Here is a 26,139-nt window from a genome sequence, read left to right as displayed (position 1 = left end):
GCACCGCCGCACGTGTCTTTTCGCCATCCGTCCCTTTTCTCCATCCAGTTTTTCCCCCCTCCCGCTGTCTCCTGCCCGGTATCTCCGGCTGTGGAGGAACAAGAAGGCTTTCTCCTTTGCAGCTGTTTCCCCCCCTCCGCCAGCGGCGGCTGCAGCTGGGATGGCCCCTGATCTGCAGCTCTCAGGGGGGGGAACGGAGAAGCCCGAGGTCTTTGTTTTCTCCCCGGCCGGATGGGGCCACGCGGTCTCAGGGCTCTCAGCCCGGTGTCCCGCTCCACCGGGGAGAGGGGGGGACGCAGTGGGCGACCGGCGGCGGACGCACCTCTGCGGTTCCTGAGCATCCTGCGCCGCTCTCCCTGCAGGTTGGGACCAACGGGGTCATCTCCACCCAGGATTTCCCCAGGGAGACCCAGTACGTGGATGACGATTTCCCCACAGACTTCCCCGTCGTCGCTCCCTTCTTGGCCGACCTCGACACCTCCGGTGACAGAGGGAACATCTACTACCGGCAAGACAACTCTCCGGATGTGCTGGACCAGGCCGCGGGCTACATCCAGGCTGGGTTCCCCCGCACCGCCGGCTCCTTCGTGCCCACCAACGCGTTTGTTGCCACCTGGGAAGACGTGGGCGCCTACCAGGAGCTCTCGCAGGACACCGAGCCCTCCAAGAAGGTGAGGCCAATGGGCTGAGGTTGGACGCCCATCCTACGTGTCGCGGGAGGATGAGTCTTCCTTGCGTAGCACCCAAAACGCTCGGTCTCTTCTTTCTGGGCAGCTGGATGGTGGGTCCAGCCTTGGACGAGCGTTGGGGGAGACGTGGAGCTTCTCGTCTCCGCTCAGAGCTGCGGCGTTGGAGGGTCTGTTGGCTTTGCTGATGGGCAGAAGAGGTTTAGAGGTTGCCTTCAACTTCACGGTCGGAGGTGCTCAGGCTTCTCCCTGCTTCTCAGGCAAAGCTTTGTGGTGCCGGTGGTCCTGCATTTGCAGAGCAGGGCTGGGCCGGGGGAAGCCGCGGCCCAGGTCACCCATCGGGCTCCAGACCTTTTGCTGGTGGCTTGAGGCTGGTCCTTCCTTCTGTCCGCACGTTGCTTAACGCTGCCAGCTTCAGAGTTTCCATCATGGGTTGATTTTGTGCCTGGAAAACAAGCGTGTAGGTGGTCCACTGGGTCAGGGAGGTGACCTGTGCTTTCCACCCACGGGCTGATAAGGCTCCTGTGTGGGTGTATCCTGGTGGACCTACAGCGCTGCCTTTCCCCGAAAAACCGCTATGTGCTGCTGGGGCCGGAGCCGTCACATTAGGCTGCTGACGTGCCGAGGAGGTGACGGTGATGCTCTGCCGGCAGGACGGGCTTCTTGAAACGAGCTGAAAGATGAAGAGCTGCAAGAGGAAAACTCTTGTGATGAATACCCAGAGCTGTGCAACGGGTGACAGGCTCTTGCTGCCATGGGGTGGGCTGACTCCAAAACCCATCAGTGGCCACTGGGTCCCCACGGGCCACCGGGAGCCGTCCCTGCCGGCCGTCCCCCCGCTCCGGGGCCCTTCAGTAGCGGATTGCTGAGAGCAGTGGCCAAGCAGGGGAAGAAACCGAGGTTTGGAAGGAAACAACGCACATTTTTTCCTCTAATTTAAAACTTGGGAAAGCAGCTGAAGAGATGCCATCAGGGGCCTCGCAGCGACCTCGCAGCCATCAAAAACGCAGCCTCCTCTTCTCTTCCCAATTGTTTTTTTTTTCCTTCTCTGAGTAGTTGGATCAGGTTTTAAAATGAAACCGGACTTGCTTGGAGACGAGCGGCTCCAGGGAACATTTCATTCAAGATGTACTGCAATGCAGCTTGTGCCTGGGCTTTGCTGAACTCCCCCTTAACCAAAACTGCTAAAAAACTCCCCAAACGCCACTTTTTTCCTTACCAAATATGCCATTTATTGAAACACTGCCCTCCCGCTTCTCAGAACCAGCATTGACCTTGAAGCCTTTACCCCCCATCTTTGGAGAGGTTCATCCTTTTTGAGCCTCAAAAGCAGAAATCTGGGTTAAGGCTGGGGGGGGTTTGAGGCTCCCCAATCCCCTGCCTTGGGGGTCCTGCGTGGCCAGGAGGTCTGGCAGCGCTGCCGGCAGCCCCCTGTCCCCTCCGTCTCCTTGGGGACACGCTCTTAGTCCCCGCAGTGACACTTTCCAGGGCTGGGACGAGAGCTGACCCTGCTTCTGCGGGAGCAAAAATTGTCCTTTGGGCTGGAATTTGCCCTTTGCAGCTCCTTGCCGGGAGCAGCCGGCCACAAGCCGGGGCTGCCCCCCCCTCCTTCGCTTTCTGCCCTGCGTCCCATGATGCCAGCGCATCGGTGTCACCCACCACCGGGTCCCCCCCTTCGCCGCCCACCGCAAGGCAAAAAGAGTCTTGCAGCTGCCACAGCAATTCGGCTGCGTGGGGGAAGGAATCTGGCCCTGGGGGGGGGTTATCCTCCCCCCAAACTTTTTGGCCGCCTTCGCACGGGGTCTCTGAATGCCCGAGTGTGCGATGCGCACAACAAGGCTCTTTATATCCCACGGGGCCGACGGGAAACCCTGTGATGCCCCGGGGGCCCTGCGCCCCAAAATTGGGGCTGGCGCTGCAGGGACAGGCAGGGCTGGGTGGGGGGGGGGGGTGGGGAGAGCCCCCCCCCCCTTCTGCCCGCTGCTCTGGGGGTGAAACCGGGAGTTTAATCATTTTTCCTTCGCTTGGTCACTGTTCCCCACTTGCTGCTGCCGGCAGCTCGTGGGGAAGGGTTGCTGCTGTGTGCTTATATTTATTTATTCGGAGAGCAGGACCTATGTGGGGTGGGGTGGGGGGGCTGGCCCAAATGCCGCAAGCGTTGGTTTCTCTGCATTCGAGGTGACCGTGATGCTCGTGGGGATTCTCCGGTGGCTCGTAAGGGTTGTGCTCACTCCGCAGCCTGCCCGTCCGTGGGTTATTGCAGCGGTCCCGCTCCCTGAGCAGCCTCGCTCGGGGCTGGCGCGGTCCCAAGGCTCGCAGGGCTGGCACGGCAGGCAGCCAGCGTGCCTATAGCGGGACGTATGGGTGTGGGGAAGGCGGGAGCACGTGCATGTTTTTTCCTGAGGAAACCAAGCTAAAATTGTTCTCGGGGGGGGAAGCGGGGAAGTGCAGGTTTTCCTCCGGTGCTGATGGGATGGAGGGGGGCTTGCTGGTGTGAGGGGCAGGATGGGAGCGAGGGGTTCCCGGGCTGCAGCACGCCAAACCAGTGCGTGGGTTACATGGCCTGGGATGCTCCTGGGCATGGGACAGGGCTGTCACCTCCCTGTGTGACAGCTCCAAGGGACACTCCTGCACCGATGCAGCTGAGAGGCGGTGTCCTGGCTTTGTCACGGGCTCCCGTGGAGGATGCTGAGCAACTTCCCCGCACGTTGCACTGGGGTTTGGCCATGCACGAGCAGCCCCTGCTCCTGTTCTTCCCCAGGAGTTGTCTCCAGGCCGATGGAGGGTTCTTTTGGGGTGCTTATGTGCACTGCTGTGTGCGGGGAGGTGGCTGTGGCATCCCCGGTCCCCTTCCCTGTCTCGGTCCTCTGCTGGGATCCTGCCCCTCCATGACGTCCGTCTGTCCTGCTCTCCTTTTGGCAGCTCAACACCTTCCAGGCGGTCATAGCCTACGATGATGAGGACACTTACGCCATCTTCCTCTACCCCGACGGTGGCCTCCAGTTCCTGGGGACACGGCCCAAAGAATCCTACAACGTCCAGCTGGAGCTGCCAGCCAGGGTGGGCTTCAGCCGGGGGGACGGCGACGATCCGAAGAGGGACGGGCTTTTCCACAGCCTGGCCAGCAGTGAGCAGGCTTTGAGGCACCTGGAGCGGTGCGTGGTACCGGGGGGGCTGTGCGGGGCAGGCAGGGGGAGCAGGGTCACCTTCTCCCAGCCCCCAGAGCCTTTTAAAGGCTGGAAGAATCAGGGGAGCAAGTTGGGGGTGATGGGCTGAATCGGGGGGCTCAGCCCCACGTGCACGGGAGCTGCATTTGGGGTCCTGGGAGGGGTGGTGTGAAGCGGGGTCGGTACCTTTGGGGTGGGTTTCCCACCGTGGCTGTGATGGACGTACATGCGTGCTGCTGTCCTGCAGGGAGAGCAACGCGGGGGTACCCGGCGTGTGGGTCTTCCACGTGGGCAGCGTGGCCCCCCTGGATCACGTGGAACCGGGGGGCGGCGGGGAATCCGGCCCCGGTGTGCCGCAGAGCCCCGTGCATCACGGCCCCGGCACCGGCGACTACAACCGCGCGCTCTACAGCCGTGCCGACCACGCGTCCATGGAGCTGCAGGCGCAGCACGGCTCGGAGGCCACGTCACCGCATCCCGACCACGGACACCATGCACCGGGTATCGTCCCCGAGGGGCTGCCCGCATCCCCGGGGCAGGAACGGAGCCGCCGGCTGCATCCTGATGGAGATGGTGGTGCCCGGCAGAGCTACTCCGCCAACCCTTCTTCCTACAGCTCTGGGCATCACGGTGTCGGCGTGGAGGAAGATGTGCATTTTAACCCTGACGGTGAGTGGCCGCAGCCCCTCCGATGACCGAATGGGGATGTCTCGTGGCGGGTGGCTCCCTAAAAAAGGCCTCTTTGCTGGAAGCTCATCTTTTCCCGAGCAGCTGGGGCTGGAGCTAGTGTGGGCTGGCATCGCTCCTGCAAAGCTGCTGCCCTTCCAGCTCCTCTCTTCCCAGCCAAATCCTGCTGCCAAGGGGCTGCCGGAGCCATACGTCCCTGCCCGCTGGGTTTGTCGCTGCTCTACCTCACATTGCAAGGGAGGGAAGATCGAGGGGACGGTGTGGGACCAGGGTTGGCCCTGCCGCCCCCCCCCATCACCAAGCCAGCTGCGGAGCCGCCGTGGCACGTGCCTGGGGGGAGCAAAGCCCCATCCCCGTCCGGCTGTCTCCCAAAAATACGCAGGAACTCGATCTCTCGCCTTCTGTCAGATCTGCCTGAAATCAGGCAACAGGTTCAAACCCCTCAGCCTCCCCTATGCATCCCGGGCGGCTTTCTTGGGAACCGCTGCTGCCAGCTGGCCTGTCTCCCCGCGATGTTTTTGGGGCCGAGGAGGCAAGGTGGCCACCCCCCAGCTCCGTGAGGGGTGGCTTTGTCACCGTGTCCCCAACCCTTTCCCCTATGGCCCCAGTGTTCACCTACAGCGCGGCCAGCCAGGAGACGTGCGCCCGGCACCACGGGCGCTGCTCCCCGCACGCCTTCTGCACCGACTACGCCACCGGCATCTGCTGCCACTGCCGGGCCACCTACTACGGCAACGGACGGCAATGCCTGCCCGAAGGTACGCGGTTCGGGCGGCGGGGGGACGGGTACCCCCTGCCTGGGTGGCCGCTGCCAGGGGTGCCCGTCTCCCTGCCCAGGGGCCGTGCATCGCCTCAACGGGAAGGTGAGCGGGAGCCTGACGGTGGGAAGGGCGTCCGTCCGCTTCCAGGATGTCGACCTGCACGCTTACATCGTGGGCAGCGACGGCCGAGCCTACACGGCCATCAGCGGGGTGCCCCAGCCCGCTGCCCGTGCCCTCCTGCCCCTCCTGCCCATCGGCGGGTTCTTCGCCTGGCTCTTCGCCGTGGAGGAGCCTGGCTCCGAGAACGGCTTCAGCATCACCGGTAAGCGGGGAGGTGGGATGTGCCACCGAGTCCCGTTGCTCCGAGGGACACGGCTCCTGCTGGGGTGGCACTGGGAGGTGATGGGGGGTTCGGGGCATCCCCACGCCTCCTCCGATCACCTCCCTGGGTTCAGCTGGCTGTCACCTCCCTGCTGTGAGCCCTCGTGGGTGTGCTTTGGGGAGGTATTCCCTAAAAATCCTACAACCAAATGCGGCCTGTTTCCTTTTCCTGCCCAGGCGCCGAATTCACCCAGAGCCTGGAGGTGACCTTCCACCCCGGAGAGGAGACGGTCCACATCACTCAGACGGCCGAGGGGCTGGGGCCGGACAATTACTTAAGCCTGAAGACACACATCCAGGGCCAGGTGCCATTTCTCCCGGAGAACGTCACCGTCCACATCACTCCCTACAAGGAGCTCTACCACTACTCCAGCTCAGGTAAGAGCCCGTTCTCAGCCCCGGGGTTCGGTTTCTCGCACCCCACCGCGGTTCCCAACATCCGAGAGACATCGACGCTAAAGCTGCTTCTCCCCCATCCCCGGCGGGGGGGGATTTTCTCACCATCCGGCAGCTGTGACATCCTCCGCTCAGCGGGATTACGTCCTGGTGGCGGGGACCACCAACCAGACCTTGTCCTACCGCCTGCGCCAGAACATCACCTTCGCCGGCTGCCCGTACGCCCGCCTGCCCGCCCGGCAGCGGCTGAGCGTGGCACGTGCCTTCGCCCTCTACGACGGCCAGGAACACGTCCTGCGCTACGCCCTGGCCGCTCGCATCGGCTTGGCACCGGGTAAGCTCCAGCACCCACCCCGGGGGTGCCCACCCCAGGGTGCTGCCAGCCCTCGCCGGGGGATGCTGCTGTCTCCCGCCCGCTCCCAAAGCTGCAGCATGCTCGCTTTGCCCAAAAACAGCCAAAAGAGGTTTGGGTTTGTTTTTTTTTTCTGAGCAGCTTGAGCCGTAGCGCTTCTGGGATGTGGGGGGGGACTGCAGCGGGGGGTCACACTAGGTGCCACGGGTCCCTGCGTGGGATGAGGGTGCTGCGGCGCAGCGGTGATGCCTATGTCAGATATAAGTGGGAACGGTCGTTCCCCACTCCCCGTGTCTCCCAGGTCTTCCCCCCCCCCACTAACACCCCCCTTTGCCTGCAGACAATGCTGAGAATCCCTTGGTGAACCCGTGCCATGACAACACGCACGCGTGCGAGGCCACGGCGCGCTGCCAGCCCGGCGCGGGGATGGAGTACACGTGCGAGTGCGCGGCCGGGTACCGCACGGACGGACGGGGCTGCCGAGGTGAGCGGGGGCTGCAGGTGGGTGCGAGGGGGTGGTGGCGGGGGGGCTGGTGCCCCCCATCCATCCCCTATGGGGCACCATGGTGGCCGCTGCCGTTTGGGGTGCTGGGACGTGCCACAGCATCGCAGCACCCACGGTCTCAAGAGGTCCCGGAGCTGCACCAAGAATATGGGTGAATTGTGGGGGGGAACTGAGGCAGGGTGCTGGGGGCACCCGGGGAAGCGCTCCAGGAGCAATTGCGGGGATGGAGGAAGTGGTAGCCATGGTACAGGCAGCACGGGGCAGGTTATCCCCCTCCCCGGGCCAGGAGCAGCCAGATCCCAAAAATGGGGGTGTCCCACCACCGCCGGGGTGCCTGGCGTCTCTCCCTTCCTCTAGACATCGATGAGTGCGCGGGGGGCCTGAGCCAGTGCGGCCCCTTCACCGTCTGCCTGAACGTGCCGGGCAGCTACCGGTGCGAGTGCCGCGGCGGGTACCGGCCGGCGGAGGACGGGCAGGCGTGCGTGCGTAAGTGCCGGACCCGCAGTTCGGGGTCCCCCCGCTCCTGTGCCCCACGGGGCTCGCCCCCCCCCGCCACCCCCTCACCCTCCGTGTCCCCACAGCGTTGGCACCGGCGAGCAACCCCTGCGAGGACGGGACCCATCCCTGCGCGCCGGGGGACCGGGCACGCTGCCTGTCCCACGCTGGCGGCCATCCCACCTGCGAGTGCCTCCCCGGGTACGCCGGCGACGGCATCGACTGCTCCGGTACGGGGGAGCGGGAGGGACCATGGGGTGACCGTACCGGGCAGCCGCCGGGGTTCTCCATCCCTGCTGATCCCCATCCTCCCCGTGCACAGACGTGGATGAGTGTGCCGAAAACCCTTGCCACCCGGCCGCCGTCTGCTACAACACGCCAGGCTCCTTCTCCTGCCGGTGCCGGCCCGGCTACGAGGGCGATGGCTTCCAGTGCGCGCACGGTAAGGCTGCCCAGTTCGCCGCCATGCTGGTTTTGCCTGGGGTGCCTTCCTCCATCCTCACTCTGCTGTTGCTTTGGCTCTCCCGACGGCGGAAGGGAGCACGCAGCGGCTGACGCCCTGCCAGCACGAGCGGCTGTACCCACGGGCATCGCTGCCGGGACCCTCGCCCGTGGGCGACGGGCACGTGCCCCAGTGCGACGAGGAGGGTCGGTACCGGCCCCTGCAATGCCACGGCAGCACCGGGTACTGCTGGTGCGTGGATGCCGAAGGGCAGGAGATCGCCGGCACTCGGACGGCTCCGGGCAGCACGCCGCCTCGCTGCGGGACCCCAGGTCAGTGCTTGGGGGAGTGGCGGGGGGCGGGGTGCCATCCCCTCCCCATAGCACCCCAGTCCCGTGGTGCCCCTCCGGCATGCTTAGCATGGAGGGGCACCCACCAAGGAGAGGGGGACCCGGGGCTCCAGCAAAGCCCCGAGTTCCCCAAGCTTGCCCACGGGGTCCATCACGGGGGGGGTGACTGCCACCCTCCCTGTGCCAGAGCCCACAGAGCGGCCCCGCACCATGTGCGAACGCTGGCGGCAGAGCTTACTGGAGCACTACGGGGGCAGCCCCCGCAGCGACCAGTACGTGCCGCAGTGCGACGCCGGGGGAGACTTCACCCCGCTGCAGTGCCACGGGGACAGCGGGTACTGCTGGTGCGTGGACGAGAGTGGCAGGGAGATCCAGGGGACACGCTCGGAGCCTGGCAGCACCCCACCATGTAAGACCTCGGCACCCCAAGCGTGACACCCCTCTTGTCTAGCACAGCACAGCCTCCTGGTGCTGTACCCCGCTCCCGCTCGGGTGCAGAGCCGAGGGGCCGATGCTCCCCGAGCCATCTCTCTCCCTGTCGTTGTCTCCATCCCCGCCATTACGGCACCAGGTCTCCCCAGCGTCGCGCCGCCCAGCGTCCGGCCCTCGCCCCGGCCCGACGTGTCCCCACCGGCCACGGGGACCTTTCTGCTCTACGCTCAGGGACAGCAAATCGGCTACCTCCCCCTCAACGGCACGCGGTTGCAGAAGGAGGAGGCGAAGACCCTGCTCTCCCTCCATGTACAGTATCATCTCCAGCGCCGGGGCCGGGTGGGGGGGGGTGCGAGACCACCGGAGGGAGTGAGTTAGGGACGGGCTGAGGCTGCGACTCCGCGTTTCGCATCTCCCTGGACCACTCTTGTCTGAGCTGCGATGGTTTGAGGGGTCACTGCTTGAAGGTTGAGGGCTGCCTGGGTGCTGAGATGGAGGAAGAACGCTCTCACCTCTTCCTCCAGCTGTATCCCCCCTGTAGAGGGGCAGGTCACGGATAAGGGGCTGCCTGCAAAGAGCAGGCACATCTCTACTGCAAACTTGCCTTTTCCCTTCCTCGGACTCCTCTTGGAGCATGGCCACGTGCATCTCCAGCCAGGCCAGACCGAGGGAGAGGAACGCTAAAAGCTGGGCCGTGACCCTCCCTGCACCCTGGGGAACTGAAACACCTCGCCAAGAATTCCCTTTCCCCAGCCTGAAGGTCATTCCTCGGGCCGGCTTTGCTGTTGGAGCAGTCGCTCCTTGAGCCGAAGGGTTTTTTACACCCATCTGGACGTGGGTGTGTGCCTGCGACAGCTGGCCTAAAAAACCTCTGCTGCAGGGTTCAGCTGGGGGGGTGAGCGGTAGGAGCCCATCGGTGTTGGGTTTTGCTGGGGAAAAGGGATTTGAGCATCATTCCCCATTGTTGCACCTTGCAGAGCGCCCCGGGCAGCTCCCAATGCCGACTGGAGAGATAAGAGTGCTCACTGAGCCTCTCGGCCATGGTCCAGGCAGGATTTCACTCCATGTCCCTCTCCCAACCCTGGCAGGGCTCCATCGTGGTGGGGATCGACTACGACTGCCGGGAGAAGACGATCTATTGGACTGATGTGGCTGGCCGGACCATAAGCCGGGCGAGTCTGGAGCCAGGCGCTGAGCCGGAGACCGTTATCAGTTCAGGTGTGCTCCCATCACCGGTGACACTTGCCCAAAGCCACATCAGCGGGTCCAAGCCAAGTTTGTGCCCATCGCGGCGGCTCTGGGGCTGTCCTGCTTCGGGGGGGTCCTCCACCTGCGCTCACATCCCTTGGCTGTGGGTCGGGGGACCGTGATGGGTCCAGGAGCAGCGCGTCCCCAGCCGCTGACCACATCTGTCCCTCCGGCAGGGCTCATCAGCCCCGAGGGGCTGGCGGTGGACCACCTGCGCCGAGCCATGTTCTGGACCGACAGCGGCCTGGATAAGATCGAGAGAGCCCGGCTGGACGGCTCGGAGCGGCGGGTGCTCTTCGACACGGAGCTCGTCAACCCCCGGGCCATTGCGGTGGATCCCGTCCGAGGGTGAGCAGCAGCGTTTCCAGAGGGATTTGCAGGCAGGGCTTTGCAAGGTGCAAGAGTCGGACACATGCAGTGGTGCCAAGGCCGCATCCTGACCCTGGGAGCAGCTCTCCGACGTTGCACACCCCGTAGGAGGGATTGGCTCTGTTCCCTACCTCCTCTTTTATTTAATAATTCAGGATTTGGCTAAACCTGCTGTTCCAGTATCAGGATGTACATTATTTTTAAAAGCTTTGAAATGCGCCTGGCGTTTGAAAACACAAGCTGTGCCTCTAGGGTGCTGTTGCGATACAAAATGTGCTACTCCTAAGACTCGCCCTCATCTAAGAGCTGCAGTTTGGGTTGTAAACATGTTTGACATCATTCTAGTTTTCTTTTAAAGATTTTTTCAAATCAAATTAAGATTTATTTCAGACATTATTAAGGGGAAAACCAGGCCTCTCTGCTGACAAGAACCAGTAACAAAGAGAAAGCCTATCATCTCCTACCACTCCTTACTGTTGTGTGTCCTGTTTGTTCATTATACAATTATTTCCCAAGCAACCTTTATTGGACGGACTGGAATCGTGAAGCACCCAAAATCGAAACTTCCACTGTCAACGGAGCCAACAGGAGGGTCCTGGTGAATAAGGACATCGGCTTGCCCAACGGCCTGACGTTCGACCCCTTCTCCAAGCTGCTCTGTTGGGCAGACGCAGGTAACTTCACCGAGGACGGACCAGACTACGACAGACTAAGCCTCGAGGGGAAAACCAGCTCTATCTGTCTTTAGCCCATTGCTACCTGTGGGCTTCTCTGCCCCTTTCCACTGTCCTGCCCCAAAGGATTTGGTGTGACGGGGTCAAGGGGGGGCTCATGGCATGAGTTGCTTCTACATCCTTAGGCTGAGAAGCCGTTTCAAAATTTGGTGAATACAAAGAATACGTTTGGTGGGGGGTTTTTTGTGACCTAGTAACTGTCTTGTGTTTGAAAAGGAACAAAGCACCTGGAGTGCGTATTTCCTGATGGCGCAGGGCGGCGCATCATACAGAACAACCTCAACTACCCTTTCAGCATCATCAGTTATGCCAATCACTTCTACCACACGGACTGGAGACGGTAAGGAAAGAAAACCTGCTCCCTCCCGTGGCCCGGAATGCTGAGCTAGCAGTTCCTAGGGCTCCGCTCCCCTCAGCGGCCAGGAGCCAGCCTCCCCTACTCCCTGCCCCAGTCGTGCTAGCGAGCAGCTTGGAGGGGCTTTGAGCCAGAGGGAGGAAAAACAAACGCTGTCCCCAGCCTGCTCTCCGGTCCCGAGTCCTGGCACCTCACCAGAGCCCTCTCTTGGGTCTCCTGCAGTGCCACGTTCAGCAACTCCCGCTTGTAAATCTCAGCACAGGACAGTTGTTTAGAAACAGCCCCAGCTTCCTGGGAGGGACAGAAAGAGTGGTGGCTTTTTGCTGTTTTTTCTTTTCTTTAAATAAAACTTGGCACAAGTTTCTAAATCTAGATTAAGTCAAAGAAAAGATTCTGTCCTCAGTTGTTCCCTCTCCCCCACCCCCCAAGGCCTTCGGCCTCAGGAACTCGCCTCCATTCCCACTCCAGCTGGAAGCTCTCAAAACTTCAATCAAATCTCAGCAGATTACAACAAACACTTAAGTGCTTGCCACACTTGGAGGAGACTCTCAGGGAGATAAGCTCTCCTTGGAAGGCTGTCTCTGTGACTCTGCATCACCAAAGAGAAAGGCACTGAAGGAGCTGGATATAGATCTTATGGGGCAAATTTCTTTCCACTTGTTCTGCAGGTGTTCAGATCAATCCTATTAGCTGCCTCTGTTCTTAAATGCATGTAGGTGGGGGAAAAAACCCCAAGTTTCATAGATGAGTAAAGCACTTCTCCCCCTTTTATCACCAGGGACGGTGTGATAGCTATTGATAAAGAAACTGGCTCCTTTACTGATGAGTATCTTCCAGAGCAGCGATCACATCTCTATGGAATAACTGCAGTTTATCCTTACTGCCCTGGAGGTAAAACACACAACAAAATCCACCCCCTCTTGATTGTCTGACAGCTGTTATGTGCTTGACATGCTAAAGATATCCAATTCTTTATGCAGCAAGGAAATAGTAACTGCTACTTCGAGAAACATCAATCTTTGCACCCAAAAGAACTTCAGACCCAGAAAACTGTCACTGCATACAACTAAGGGGAGAAAGCCCTTAACCAAGGCCAATGAAGCGACCTACTTTCCTGCAAAAGATGATCAAGTATTTTTGAAGTTATACCTCAAGTCTTTACTACTGTATTTTTTTAAAAAGTGGAAAACATTGATATATGACAAAAAAGAATGGTCCTGTGAATCTTAGGCCATTACTCAAACTCTTGCCTATGCAAGCAAATTTAAAATGTAGCTTTCTTACTCAAATGTTTTATTTTATTGGAAGAAGAATGGATTAATTTTTAATAGTTTTGACAATCTGACCAACAGGTCCTTTTATCCAAAAAATAAGTGCCTATGGGGAGCTTTGCATGCAGTATCTTGCTGGGTCTAAGTAATCTACAGCCCTGAAGACAGAGACACTGTGTGCTCCAAAAGTGTGCAGAACAGTTACATGATATGGCAAAGGCATTGAAGTTTTTCCAGGAGAGAATTCTGTATTTTCACCACTGCCTCAATGCATGTCTTTTAGTATTTATATTAGAAGAATATGCTAGAATTGATCTGTTCATGCTTGTTGGTTCTTCTAAGTGCCTTCATAGACCTACCCAATGTAGACCAATACATGTTCAGAAATACCATTTATGTTGTAATGCTTCACTTTTTCTAGGTTACTTCAATAATTGAATAAAATGGTTGTTATAAGTTTCCCTTTGGATGTAAATATTTCAGTTGCAGGGTAGACTGTGGAGAAGCAGCAAGCAAGCCAGGAGCGAGCTGTTCATATGGCAGGACCTCAGCAAAAGAGGAATCTGCAGAGCCTTTATGTAACACTCCCTTCTCAACACAAAGCCAAACACAATGAAAAAGACGTATTTGCCAACTCAGAGTTAATCAGAACAATTTGTCTATTTTCCCCAACTTCATTTATTTAAAGAAAAATGGTAACTCATTAGAAGTCAGAATTCAATTTCCTGCTTTCTTTCAAAACAGTAAAGTAATACCATTTCAAACTGCATGCCAGAGTTGTACAGAGTTGTACGTAGTTCCTAATTGTACTAAGTACACAAGAGACTAAAAGCCTTTATCTGTTCATCTCCCAACTTTCCCCAGTCTGTGGTCCGTCTTGGGATCAGCAATAATCGCCTGAACTGCTACAATTGCTTCGTTAATTTTTGTTTGCAGCTCTCGGAGCTCCTCTATATGCAGCAGTCGGAGAATTTGGGCAGCTTCATTGAGAACAGCATCTGAGTGAGTTGCAGAAAGAGAAGTCATATCAGTCATTTTCATCTGACAGGAAGGTCTTAAGAAAAGCCTAATCTAAGTTAATGCTCTGCGCTTCATTCATGCTTGTGGTTTTCATACTTGAAATAGGAAACAACCTTCCCTGCTGCTAGAGAGGGACACGGTGCTCTGCAAAACCTCGCTCAGGCTTCCTGCAGCCCTCGCAGTAATCCACAGCCAAGTGGGGTCAGTATGAAGCATTTCAAGTAATAACTTAGGTGTACATGGGGCAAAAGTGAAGCCAGACTAGTGGAGTCCCAGGTCATCAGGCTATTGCTTACAAAATAATCTATCAGGTCATGCCAACTTGCGCTGCCTCCGATTAGCTTTTAGGTAAATTATGCAGCTAAAACACACAAAAGCAGCACAGAGGTCCTCTGCTGGTAGAAGCAAGATTTACAAGACAACAGTAGCGAGAAGCATTCCTTCCACTTGCAAACGTGGCTGCCATTAAAAGCTGTTATTTAAACATTACTCTAAAACAACATATTCCACAGCTAAGATTTATGCTTTTCTGTTCCAAGACAAAATGCTCAGGAGTGCTCGTAAATAACAAGCTAGGAGGGAGCAATTCTCTCCACCACAGGCTTTTTTACTGTACGCATTAGCTACGTATTTGACAGTAATATACTTTGTCATAAGTCAAACATCACTATTTAAAAGTAACATTAAGAGAACTGCTTACCTCCGGTGTCAAAACCAAGAATGTGCTTTTCTAAAGCAACAGGCAAACCCTTTAAAAAGAAAAAGCATGTTCAAATACAATTGGAAATGTCATTTTGCATGTTTGGAAAACAAAATCAAGTACTACAGCAGGTAACTCTAGAGGAGAGGACACTTGAGTTTTGCTTATATAGACATGTGACAACTTTGAAAAGTCATCATGCTTGATTGCACACAACTGCCTTTGTGTCCTGAAACATCAAAACCCAGAGTATCAATAAAGAAAACTCTTCATGCTTAATAATCCCCCTACTTGTCAAGCGAAACCCATTGGATACACAACTGCCCACATTCAATCCTTAAAAGGCTAACAACAGTACTGCGAGAGAACACCCAATCCAGCAACAACACTACCCGGACAAACAAAAAGCATGCACAAACTAGGCTTTCTGAGAAACTATTCCCTTCAAACAGCTGCTGTTTTCAAAGCACTGGATGATTTGAAGGAGTTGCAAAAATAAAGAAAATCAAGCTAGTTTTTCAAGCACTGAACTTCCAACTTCCATCAACATCCCCAGAAGTGTTTTCTCAAGTCTTAAGCTTAGGAATAAAGCTAAACATCCAATTTTCTAAACACTTGCTCTATTAAGACAGTACAAGGAAAAGTCTTATTAGTGGTCATTTATAAGCACTGCTCTCTTTCTCTTACTCTCTCCAGCTGTGGAGGAGCAGTCATGCTAAATACTCACTCACCATGTTTCAACATGCACATAAAATTAGATTTAAACAATGCAAATCTTAGAATTTGCTTTTACTACCTCTGGAACTTTTTTCAACATTTGCCTTGGCACATTTGCCAAATGCCTTGCATTTGGCACAACAAAAACATTCAAGTTCGATACCATTAGTTTCTACAACGATGGGGCTGTAAACCTTCTAAACAGTGAGGATTTGTTTCAAAGGCTTTTATATACACATAGAAAAACTCTGAGCTGATCAAAACACAAACTAAAGACAAAATGGTGACTGTAACTCATTAAAATTACCCCTCTTTCAGAAAGTGGTTCTTTTCCATGGCCTTTACAATAAAATGGATGTTCAACTGCAATCTTAAAAATACATCTCCATTGTTAAAATCTAACCTGCTCGTTGATAAGAATGCCACTTCAGACAGATTCCAGCAATATCAGACTTCATACATATACTTTTTAAGAAATCAGGTTTATACTTAAGGCTGCAAAGAGCTCATTGCCACCCTAGTGTGTTCTCAGAGCCACACGAGCAGCAAAACATTGATTCAGCCGGTTCTTTGTGGATGAATTCCCCACAGCCACTTCAGGCACCCCCAATGCTGAGTGACCACAGTGGCAGCTTCAGAAGTTGTATTTGAGACACCCTGGTAGCACAGCATTACCCTCCCCGTCTTCCTCCCACCCCCCAGTATGTTAGCTCCTTTTTGGCTGGTGGAAGCTGTCTTTAACAGAGCAGTAGACTGGCCTTTCCCAAGCCCCACAGCCCATAGCAGCAGTCTCACAGCAGGCGCTGGGCTGTACAGGCACCCACTGCTGCTACAACTACAACAAGCACATGCTCATTTGCACAGCAGCTTCAAACAGGGAATGAAATGAAGAGCACCTTTAAATCTGTAACTACACAGACTACTTCATCTCACAGCATCATTCCCCAAAAATATAATTTGAAATTGCTGCACAAAACACTTGTAATGGACCTGACCACTGCAACCATCTCCCCTGTAACTGGAAGCGTCAACAGTAAAGCTCAATTCCCGGGGAGTGAGAGGAAAAAAAAGTTTCTGGATTTCGGAGTAGGGGTAAAATGTACCCACTTTGTTGTGCTTTCAACTATGCCCCAGGTATAGCCTTTGGGAGCATCCTTAAAGTGATCCTGAAGGGCATTTGTTGTACTTGATCCTACCTAGGATACACTCATCAGGCAAGGAAAGCCCAGAAGGACAGCCGATGAATCCGCTGGTATAAATCTAAATCCTGTCTAGACACCGAGCACATTGAATTGCCAGCCATTCAAAATATAATCTAAAAAAGAAAAGTGTCGCGTCTTACCTTGAAAACCGTACCTTGACAAACCAACAAATAAATCTCATTTTATTTGATACATTTAAACCACAAGTGCAGCAGTGTAAGCTTCCTCAGCATAGTCCTCATACATATCCTTCTGTCAGAGAACATTTCTGTATCTATTTTATCTTTTCCCCACTCTACCTTGATATTGTCAAGAATGCAACTCATGACATTTTGTATATTAAGTCATCCACCATGCAGGAGACATTTATAACCTGTTGCCAAGCACAAGGCTTAATATACAAAGTGTCAGTGGCTAGTATTTTGACCATTAGCAAGCCAGCCAAAATCAGAAGCAGAGGTTTATTTTTCCTCTCCTTCTATCCTGCAACCCAGCTATCCCCTCTGCTTTTAAGGTATTTTCTTCATTCATCTGGTACATTACAATGTTGATGATCACTGTTGGCATAGATAAAGCTGTTTTCCTGCCTCCAATGTGCTCCCTTTTCTCCACCCCACTTGAAATTTAGCACCCCTAATGAGAATACACTCCCAATGCCATATATCACATTCAGTGACATGCTGACATTTCAACCTCAGACTTGACCACACTTTGAGAACCTATCAAATATGAAGAACACTTTGTCATGAAAAAAATTCACTGTTCTTCACAGAAGCTAGTTCTGCCAAACACACAGAAAACCCCATTTTGATCCCTGCATGTCAGCTGCACAGCTATGTAAACAACAGCTAAAAGCAGCTTTTTATTAACATTAGTTACTGAACCTAAAATGACTACAGCGGTCTCAGCTGCTTTCGTATTTTCCTGCTCTTTTAATCGTTTTATGGATATACAAGACCAAAGCTTTGATTTACTGTTCCAACGCTTCTGGCACTTACTGCACTGCAACTCAGAGCACCTGCAATTGCCACTTAGTAAACACCGTAAGCAGTGTTATGATAATAAATAAAGCCTGGACTGTTCTGAGCAGCTGCCAGAAAAGATGAAGGGACTTGCGCTCTTTGACCAGATCCAGTCACTTTAGCAGGGACACTTCTCAACATACACCTGCAGGGCAGGAGAGGCTGCCTTCCTTAGCTGTGCCCAAGACCCAGTGCCAGCAGCTGCTGCGCCAAATGCCAGAGAGAAGAACTGGAGAACTGCGATGTTTAAGAACCGCCAATCTGAAAAACCACAGTCATCCCCTGGAACATCTTACAAACACGACAGCTTGTGGTTAGAAAATAATTCTGCAAAATCTGAGGTTTAAGTGCAGAAGTTTCCTTCACCACCTCTTTTTGGGGAAGGGGGTGAGGGGGAGGAAGGAGTTGGATGTCCAACATCCCCGCCCTCAAACACGTACGAGGTGTACGTATGAAGCAAAACACTCCATACAAGGAAAGTTTCAACCTGTTTACACAGCCAATGCTGCGAATTCCAAGGAAAAGCCAGGTCATACATTTCTTCTCATACTGTAGACATGCTGCACTGAACAGTAGGGGTAACCTCTAGCAAATAACTTAAGATAGGGGAACAGCTATTTACATGATATATCACACAGGTACATATGTTTGTATTCATCTGAAACAAAAAGAGCTCTCCATAATCCTCTGGGTCTTGCAGAATCAGGACAGCGAAGATAAAGCAAGTTTCCACCACGCTCCTAAACGAAGTGTTTAAACAGAACTGGTTTTGACTGAGATGGCAGACATTTACACTTACACTTCTTTACTTGATATGGAATAATTAACACTAGACTCATGCAGCATATATACAAACCTCCTTGGACTGACTGGCCTTCGCTATGGCGTCCTGTGTCAAGCGCTCTTGAACCAAAATGCGAATTGCCTAGAGGAAACATTTAAAGGTGAGAGTAATTAATTTATGTCTTGATGTATTTCTCGGCAATTCTAAGGGAAAAGGAGCCAACATTATAACCTAGCATAACCTCAAACCCACAGCTTTGTGAAAGACTTTTTGGAAAACTCTTTCAGTCCTTAAATCTTTTCAAATAGCGTTATTCTTTGCAAGTAGTATCTTACACAGGTGTAGTCTCTTTGGCCGCAGGAAGGCAGCTTAACCAGAAGAGACAAGGACATTAAACTTAATTTCTGCCACTACTGGGCCAGAAACTGCAAGGTACTAGGAACAGTACAGCAGCACCATTTTTATTTTTCTGAGATTGCACATCTTTAATGCCGCTGCAATACAGCTTCTTCAGGAAGGAAATCCTGCTATCAGCACCTTTTAGTAGGTGCTGAACCATCTCCCACATGCAGAGAAACCTGGAGCAACGCTACCCACCCAGGTTTTAAAAAGACTGAGAACAGAAAGGAATTATTCTTAGACACAGGAACAAGAACAGCCTCAATTTTAACAATCCTGCTGCTCATCTGTTTCTACTGGCTCCAGCACATAGCATGAAATCAGATCAGAGATATCAGTTACTGATACCTACAGCTGTAAATGCCTCTAAAAATAACTGAATGAATACCATGCAGGCAGACTTCCACCAGAAAGAACTGGGTCTGTCAAACACATTCCTCAGACTTTTCCTGATGAGCAGCCAAATGTGACAGAAGCAGTCTTAGTGCTTCATGTCTCTCCCCAAAGATTTCTCCCAGTTTTGGTCATGATTAAAGTTGAAATGGTACTAGAAAGTTGCCACTGAATACTTCTAGAAATCTTTCTAACTGAAGGGAGTAGCCTGGACAAAAGAGTGATTTGATGAGGAGTTTAACTTTAAATTCCAGCAGTGAAACCAGACCTTGTATAAGAAAATTTTGAGTGCCTTTTGCATCAGAAAAAGGATATCCAACTGTGATACACAGATGCTTTCTGATCAACTTGCCAGATTTAAATTAATAAAATGGGACTCCAAATATCTCTCTGCTCACTCTGGCCAATGTCTGGCCAGATGTCGGTGGCACACTTGCACAGTTTAGCCTTCCCTAAGCATCCACTCCTGAGTGTCGAAGCCTGAATAGGGATCATAATTCTCCACATGCACACTGCAAACCTGCTTACTGTGGTGTAGAATTAATGAGTTTCACTGACGCATTCTAATGCTATCATAGCCTGAAAGCCAGCATTGCTGTTGTTCATGTAACATGAATTGCCATTGCAGGAATCTATTCTCACTGTAATTAAAAGCAAGAAAATTCAGGCTGGTGGTTTTGTCCAACCTCTTCTGTCTGAAAATAGTGAGACTAGAAATGTAGAAATAGTGACAGAAATGTAAATGTATTTATGCAGAAAACACATTCTGCTATCTCTTCGAGTTCCTGGTACCAAATCAGATGAACCCAGAAAAAGTTTGCTAGCCTCGAGACAATCCTGTAAGAAGACCTGAAGGAAGTCTGCCTAATAACAGCTGAGCTCATGCTGCAGATCCTCAACATCGCCATTCACAGGGTTTCTTCTCTCTCTACCTGATATCCCTTTTCACTGATTTTTGTAGGGTTTTGGGTTGGGTTTTTTTGTAGGGGTTTGATATAAGAGATCTCTACCGCGCTTTAAAGATTGACGAAGAGTCCGAAAGCTATTGGGAAGGCAAAGGAGGATACCATACTGGAGAGAATGAGAAAGTAGTTGATGGGATAACTGCAGGCCGTCATTTCCTTATGAAACCAGGCTAGCATGATAATACTGTTTAAGTATACCAGTTATAGATTTACACACACTATATAAACTTCAATACCCACAGCATTTAGTTCCTCCAAAATAAGTTTAGCAAATATCACAGCTACTGTAATGAATGTACCTTATTGTTTTTTTCAGTGAAATGAGTTTATTTTGGTGCCAAGCAAAACTAAGCTTATTTCCATACTATGACACTATCAGGTAGGAACTCAGGATTGCTACAGTCTCAGTAAATACAGTACTTCAAAAATACAGTACAGGTTCGACCCAAAACAGATAACTACAGAGATCTGCCAGTAAGTCACAAATTTTCCCAAAGTCATAAAAAAGGTGCTTTAGAAAATCAGTTAGCCTATTTACTGCATTTAAAAGTCGTGATTAGTTGTCAAGACTAAACTAAACTGACTTCAGTAATGACAAGGAGTAAACAGTTCACAGGACCAAAAGGAGGAGGAAGCTTTTAACTGTGGCCCCTCCCTAGGATGTTTTGCTTTAAAACATCCTCTGCATCACTTAGCCTCTATGTTTTCAAATTTCTCTTAATTTCTAGCACTGGAATACAATCTTCTCCTTTGAGTGTGTTCCTCAGCATTTCTGAGGTTCATTAAAAACACATAAAGCAGTACTTCAGCTAACCTAGAGCACTTCAAATTCTGAACAGTTCTCAGTGTTGGAATTCCAGGAACTCAGCCACAATTGAACTGTTTACCAAGTTAATTATCCCTGCATTAATTTCCATAACTTATATTCTGTGTTCTTATCTGCTTGAAAAGACACACACAGGATGAGTTTTACTTTCTACTTGTGCCTAAAAATTCATAGTTATCAATAACTCTGCACCACAAGCTATTACACTGGGGGAAAGGAGGAAGAAAGGAGGTCTGAAAACAGTGAAACTCACCTTAAGCATTACCAAGTAATCATCATGTCGCTGAATTTGAAGCAGATTAGCTAAAGCCATCACTCCAGCCTTAAAATCAGGATTATTCACTGTAAAATAATCATCACCATTAAATATATATGCTAGTTTAACTGGCTCCAGAAGACAGAATTGGCTTCCTAATTCAATGATATTGGATTTCTCTCAAGGATGGGCAAGGCTGCGGATACACAGCAATGAGCAACCACTTAGTCTGGCTACAAGGCGATCAAAGTGTGCACTGTGCCTTCTAACTAGGTTGCAAAACACCATCCAAGCACAAACAGCATTGTTTTCAATGCCAAACACATTGTGTACGTCCTACAGCACAGGAAACCTGTGTTGAGTCTTTGAAAATAAAACCAGTTACATGAAGGTATTCTCTTTTATATACCCTTCTACCACTGCAGAGCAGAACTGTACTTGCTGGGTGAGGGTAGGACCAATTCCTAGCTGTCTTTTTGTAAAAGGAGCAACGAGAGAAGACTTGGGGGATTTAGGGCTAATTTTAGTAGCTATTTTCCACCACTTCCATTTATTGTGAATGTGCCTAGCAGTCAAGAAAATTACAGCTGGGGAAGACTGAGCCAACACGTAATACGTGACGGTACTGAAGTTAACGGTTTGCCATCATGTTTCCTTAAGCTTTTTTTTTTTTTAAAAGATATGTTAAGAGCCTATAGTCAAAACGTATCTTGCTATTTCACCCTGACCCACAGTAAGGACTATGTCTTACAGAGCTCTCTGCAAAGCTGTTAAGGTAAACACCCTTCAGCTGCTTCCTCACTGCCTGGTAAGAGCCCTCCCAACTTACTCATATCTGATCAAGTCTCCGGGCATCTCATTCTGCTGCAAAATATTCTCCCCTCTGCCCTTCCCCTTTTTCCTAACAGGAAAAGTTCTGCATCAGTGCACATCCAGACACCTGCAATTCACATGGAGCAGTTCCTCTTTCCTTTAGTAGGAATGCAGCCAAGGGCAAAGAACTCAAAATAACTCTCAAAACACTGTTCACAGAGAGGCAGTTTCAGCCAGCAGTAATAGAATATATGAACTCTGCATTCCTAAAGATTTAAATGGGGCTTTAAAAAGTTGTACGCATTACAGGATTATAACAACTTAAAATCTGAAGAACACCATACAGGCCGTGGAACACATTCACATATGACGCATCCATACAGTAGGTTGCTGCACACTTACCATCCAAGTTAATCAGCGGTTCTGCATTTTTTGCTGTATTGTCAGTGTTTTTAGCACCATCCGGGGTAGAATCCTTATACTTATCAGCTGTTAAAGAAGCAAACGTGAACACCATTAGAGCTAATGACAAAAGGTTTAGAGCCAAGCTGTAGTTTGCGATAGCTGTATGTTTGGGTTGTGGTAATTGCCCAAGAGCCTTCTGGGCTTATACGCTAATGTTCTGGGCTCCCTACTAAGGTCCCCAAAGGCTGGCATTCTAGTGAGCTACCCTAACAGCTCCCATCTGCAGAGAGCTCATGTGCTATCCAAAGCAGCATCAGAGCATGCTCCACACCTACGTAGCGCATTACGTTCTTGATTAAGGCTCTTCCTTCAGTCTTTATCCCAGAAGGCTGAACAAGCTGTACCTTACAGTTCTACTGCTCTTAAAATCCATCAGTTCAACTAGCATTGGCCCTCTGCCTCAATCAGCAGCACATGCAGAGCTCAAGAACTACAGATTGAAGTTGGTTCTGATCAGCGAGTAAAACATTTCCAGTGAAGGCTTTGTTTTATAAAGACTGCAGCATTCATCTACAATCCACACAGGGGTTTTTCAAGCCTTTTGAGGATGGGACCTCCTGGCTCCTCCATCTTCATGTACCCCCGAGTCACAGGCAGCTCACTTTCTCCATCATGAGGGACTGAGAACCAGCTCTACAGATTGCAGATATGTATATCCCATCCCTGCCTTGGGCAGAGCTCAGCCCTGCAGGAATTCAAGACAACAGAAAACAGTACTTTGGCTATTATTACGTTTGCCACCAGTAATTACATTTGTATCTACTATAAGGAAATGAAAATGCTGCTGACTGTTGAGATTTAACTCAACTTTTTCATAACCTTGCCCTAGTTCCCAAGGGTTCCGGATCTACTCCCTGTGAAACAAGGGTCTAAGAATAACTTATTTGAATAAATGTAGTACTAAAGAAAATGCATTTAATACACTTTAGAGTAAGTTCTCATAAAGGCAAACCCACAGGGAGAAGGGTATAAATACATACAATGTGCTTTGCTATATTCAGAAATAAAGTAATAAATGCAAGTAAGCTACTGCACTGTCCCACAGGAGCTGATGAGAAACAGTTCACGTCTGAATATGGTGCAAAACCAAGCAGATGAAATTGTATTTTCATTTTTTAAAGAAAACAATATATACTTTTGACATTATCTTAATCTGACGAATACTTCATAAAATTAAACAGAAAAACCACACTTCCCTATCATTTTGAAATATTAAATGTATTCACCCATACCATTATCTCCGTACTCGAGCCTAACCGCTAAGCCGAGAAGCCAGTCCACTGTTTCTTGTCGTTCTTGTATTTTGAAAGGACAGTTTACATCTTTCATATACTGCAGAGTAGAAAGAGAAGAAAACAAATAGATGTTATTGACCTGTAGGAATTAGCTAGGAGCACAGAACTGTTTTGTAAACAGTCACTTTCCCACAGACCTTACAGTTGTTAGAAGACAGTTATTAAGAAGAAGCATTATTGTGAAATGTTCTGCTGTGGCATCTGATCCATCCGAGGCATTTTAGAGCACTCCAATCCACTGCTAACTCAAGGCTGCCATTTAGTAATGGCACCTGCTTTTTAATGAATGTTACTCATGTTATTCATTGTCAGACTGCAACCAGAGAAACCAAAATACCCCTTTCTTTGCTCTCTGTTCATTTTACACAGTAGAGTGGAGGCAAGGGAAAGGAGAAGGACAGAGAACGAATTACAGCAAAAACTTCCCATCTGAAGCAGGAAGGAGGAGCAATGCTACCTAAGGCTTTCACAATACTGATATCAGAAGATTCCGAGGGGCAGCAGAAGTAATTTTCCCTTTCTTAGGGATTGCGTACAACAAGAGAGGATGAAATGGAGCTGGGACACTGTCTCTGCTCTTCTGAAGCCATAACACAGGACCCAGCCCAGCCTGCTGCCAAGAATCCCAAAGTCCAGGACATAGTCACATTCTGCTGTGCCCCTTTGCTGGAGGGAGAGAAGTGCCACACAGCCTCTACTCCAGCAGCAGCATGGAGGGAAAGGGCACCAGGGGCTGGAGAGCACTAGCAGGCAGGGATCCCCTGGCAGGCACACAGAGAAGGACAGTCTGGCCAAGCCAAGAAAGGTACCACCAATACCACAACAGTGCCAGTAAATTCTAATAGCACGTACATTTATGTACATGATATTAGAATGCTTGAGGCTTCCCCCTGCAAAGCATGAGCACTGCAACTACAGTCCTCCTGGGCAGTGAGCAAGGCAAGTGGTTCCAGGGGAAAAAAACTGAGATGAATGGGCACTGAGCGTTATGGAGCAGCATTTTCAGCTCATCGCGGGGCTGTTTGGAGAGAAAGGAAATGGGAACCAAGAGGAAAAGCTCAACAGCCCTGTGGTGACTCAAAACACTCGCGAGCACTCAAAACATCACTTGCAAAACAAAGGCTGCTTGCCATGCTTTGCACTAGCAGTGGAAAATCATCTATCTGAAATAACAAAGACGTGCGGAGACGAACTGCAGTAGCTTTCTGCCACATGCTTCCAAAGCCTGCATTAGCATAATCCATTTTCCTTTTGGTACATAAGAATCATTAATACAGACAAAGCTATGTATTTGTAGTCAAATCTTCCTTCTACTTTAAGAGCTGAATCAAATCAGGCAAAAAACAGATTAGGATGGATATCCAGCCTATTGCAAGAACAAAGCTGAGTGAAAATTATGTACAAACAGTTCTACCATCTTAAGTCCTACAGTTTGGCTTCAATAATACATTTCAATTCCTAGAAATGTAAAACTTCAGAGACAGGACAAATATTTAGAGTCATTCACATTCAGCAACTAGAGCAGCTGTTAATTGTCATTTACATCGTCATTTAAAATTGTGTTTGAAACTATGAAATACCTTTTCAAACGATTTGGGCCAGTCATCGCTGTGTATGTTTCTTAAATTCCCTCGGTCTTCAATCTTGTAATGTCTGATTTTCTGGTCTTCGAGCCAGACAATAAAATTTCTGAATTCTGTTTCATCTGTCGGGAGAAGTAAACAAAGCAAGAATTAACTGATATCTTAAGAGCAAAAGCAAGCCTTTAAGTTTTGATCCAATTCATAAAAACAGTGGTGCCCCTGAGCCCCTTCACATTTTACCATAAAGACAGACACATCTAACACTAAAATCACGTATTCCAGGATAACATCTGACCAAAACTCAACACTGAGTGTTCTTCATTTTTCCAGTTACTTCGAATTGGCTATGGCTGACCGACTACACGAAAAGACACCAACCAACAGATTGTTTCTGTTGGGAACCCAGTTATAGCCTACTGAGTGAAGACAGAAAGGTGAAACAATGGTAGAGAAATTCAGTTCCTAACCCCGTTATCTGGACAAACACGTTACATGTAGCAGTAACCCCCCCCATCTCTTCCAAAGAGCAACACACACATCTCGTGACTGTGCAAAGACATTTTCTTCCTTCACTGTTGACTCAACTCTTCTTGGTTGTTGACCCAACATCTCATTATTTGGAAGCTGGAATTCCACAATACACAGACTGAAGTCCAAACAAAAATATTCGTACTGGACAAAGCAATTAGCCTGCACCTGCGATTTAGTGACAGAATTCATTTCTGGACACAGCAGATCACAGCTGTAGGGTATCACTGGCCCCTCAAAAACCAGCTGGGATATTTTGGCTTTGGATGAGCTTTAATATCCCAAGTCAATGAATTTAATATCTTCCTGCATCTCAGAGTGGGGTAAGAACATAATTTTCCCTATCAGGGACAAGAATGATACTTCTGCTTCTCAAAAGAATCTTCTAAGAGATAGAAGTACCTTACTTCTATCAAATGTGATCTAAGAAACAGAGACATGGTCACAACACATGCGAAGGAAAGTTTTCAGTAAGACCTTTTAACACTTCTACACTGACAAAATGAACCTTAAAGAAAAAAGGAACGTTAACGGCAAAGG

At 50.8% G+C, this 26,139-nt stretch overlaps 2 protein-coding genes across 2 annotated transcripts in view; one reads left to right on the top strand and one right to left on the bottom strand.

The window, feature by feature from the left end:
* NID2 (nidogen 2 (osteonidogen)) overlaps positions 1–12,430 on the top strand; it is a 28,131-nt gene extending 15,701 nt beyond the window's left edge. The window contains exons 2-21 of the mRNA XM_010579858.1: positions 339–671; positions 3,609–3,841; positions 4,101–4,522; positions 5,149–5,298; positions 5,378–5,623; positions 5,860–6,060; positions 6,194–6,412; positions 6,771–6,914; positions 7,293–7,421; positions 7,517–7,660; positions 7,753–7,872; positions 7,968–8,204; positions 8,410–8,631; positions 8,794–8,963; positions 9,743–9,872; positions 10,079–10,250; positions 10,788–10,945; positions 11,222–11,345; positions 12,139–12,251; positions 12,321–12,430. Coding sequence (XP_010578160.1) covers positions 339–671; positions 3,609–3,841; positions 4,101–4,522; positions 5,149–5,298; positions 5,378–5,623; positions 5,860–6,060; positions 6,194–6,412; positions 6,771–6,914; positions 7,293–7,421; positions 7,517–7,660; positions 7,753–7,872; positions 7,968–8,204; positions 8,410–8,631; positions 8,794–8,963; positions 9,743–9,872; positions 10,079–10,250; positions 10,788–10,945; positions 11,222–11,345; positions 12,139–12,251; positions 12,321–12,430 — 3,777 coding nt within the window. The remainder of the gene's footprint in view (positions 1–338; positions 672–3,608; positions 3,842–4,100; positions 4,523–5,148; positions 5,299–5,377; positions 5,624–5,859; positions 6,061–6,193; positions 6,413–6,770; positions 6,915–7,292; positions 7,422–7,516; positions 7,661–7,752; positions 7,873–7,967; positions 8,205–8,409; positions 8,632–8,793; positions 8,964–9,742; positions 9,873–10,078; positions 10,251–10,787; positions 10,946–11,221; positions 11,346–12,138; positions 12,252–12,320) is intronic.
* A 326-nt stretch (positions 12,431–12,756) lies between these two features.
* Positions 12,757–26,139, bottom strand: part of LOC104839474 (chromosome unknown open reading frame, human C14orf166) — a 13,599-nt gene continuing 216 nt past the window's right edge. Inside the window, exons 2-8 of the mRNA XM_010579781.1 lie at positions 25,069–25,193; positions 23,426–23,525; positions 22,131–22,217; positions 20,913–21,001; positions 18,149–18,217; positions 14,352–14,400; positions 12,757–13,629 (exon numbers count right to left, since the gene is read on the bottom strand). Coding sequence (XP_010578083.1) covers positions 13,475–13,629; positions 14,352–14,400; positions 18,149–18,217; positions 20,913–21,001; positions 22,131–22,217; positions 23,426–23,525; positions 25,069–25,193 — 674 coding nt within the window. The 3' untranslated portion in view covers positions 12,757–13,474. The remainder of the gene's footprint in view (positions 13,630–14,351; positions 14,401–18,148; positions 18,218–20,912; positions 21,002–22,130; positions 22,218–23,425; positions 23,526–25,068; positions 25,194–26,139) is intronic.

Source organism: Haliaeetus leucocephalus, unplaced genomic scaffold, assembly GCF_000737465.1.
Source record: "Haliaeetus leucocephalus isolate CR32 unplaced genomic scaffold, Haliaeetus_leucocephalus-4.0 Scaffold678, whole genome shotgun sequence".
NCBI classification, from domain to species: Eukaryota; Metazoa; Chordata; class Aves; order Accipitriformes; family Accipitridae; genus Haliaeetus; species Haliaeetus leucocephalus.
The sequence above is the reverse complement of the archived record's forward strand: the minus strand, read 5'-3'. Positions and strand labels throughout refer to the sequence as shown.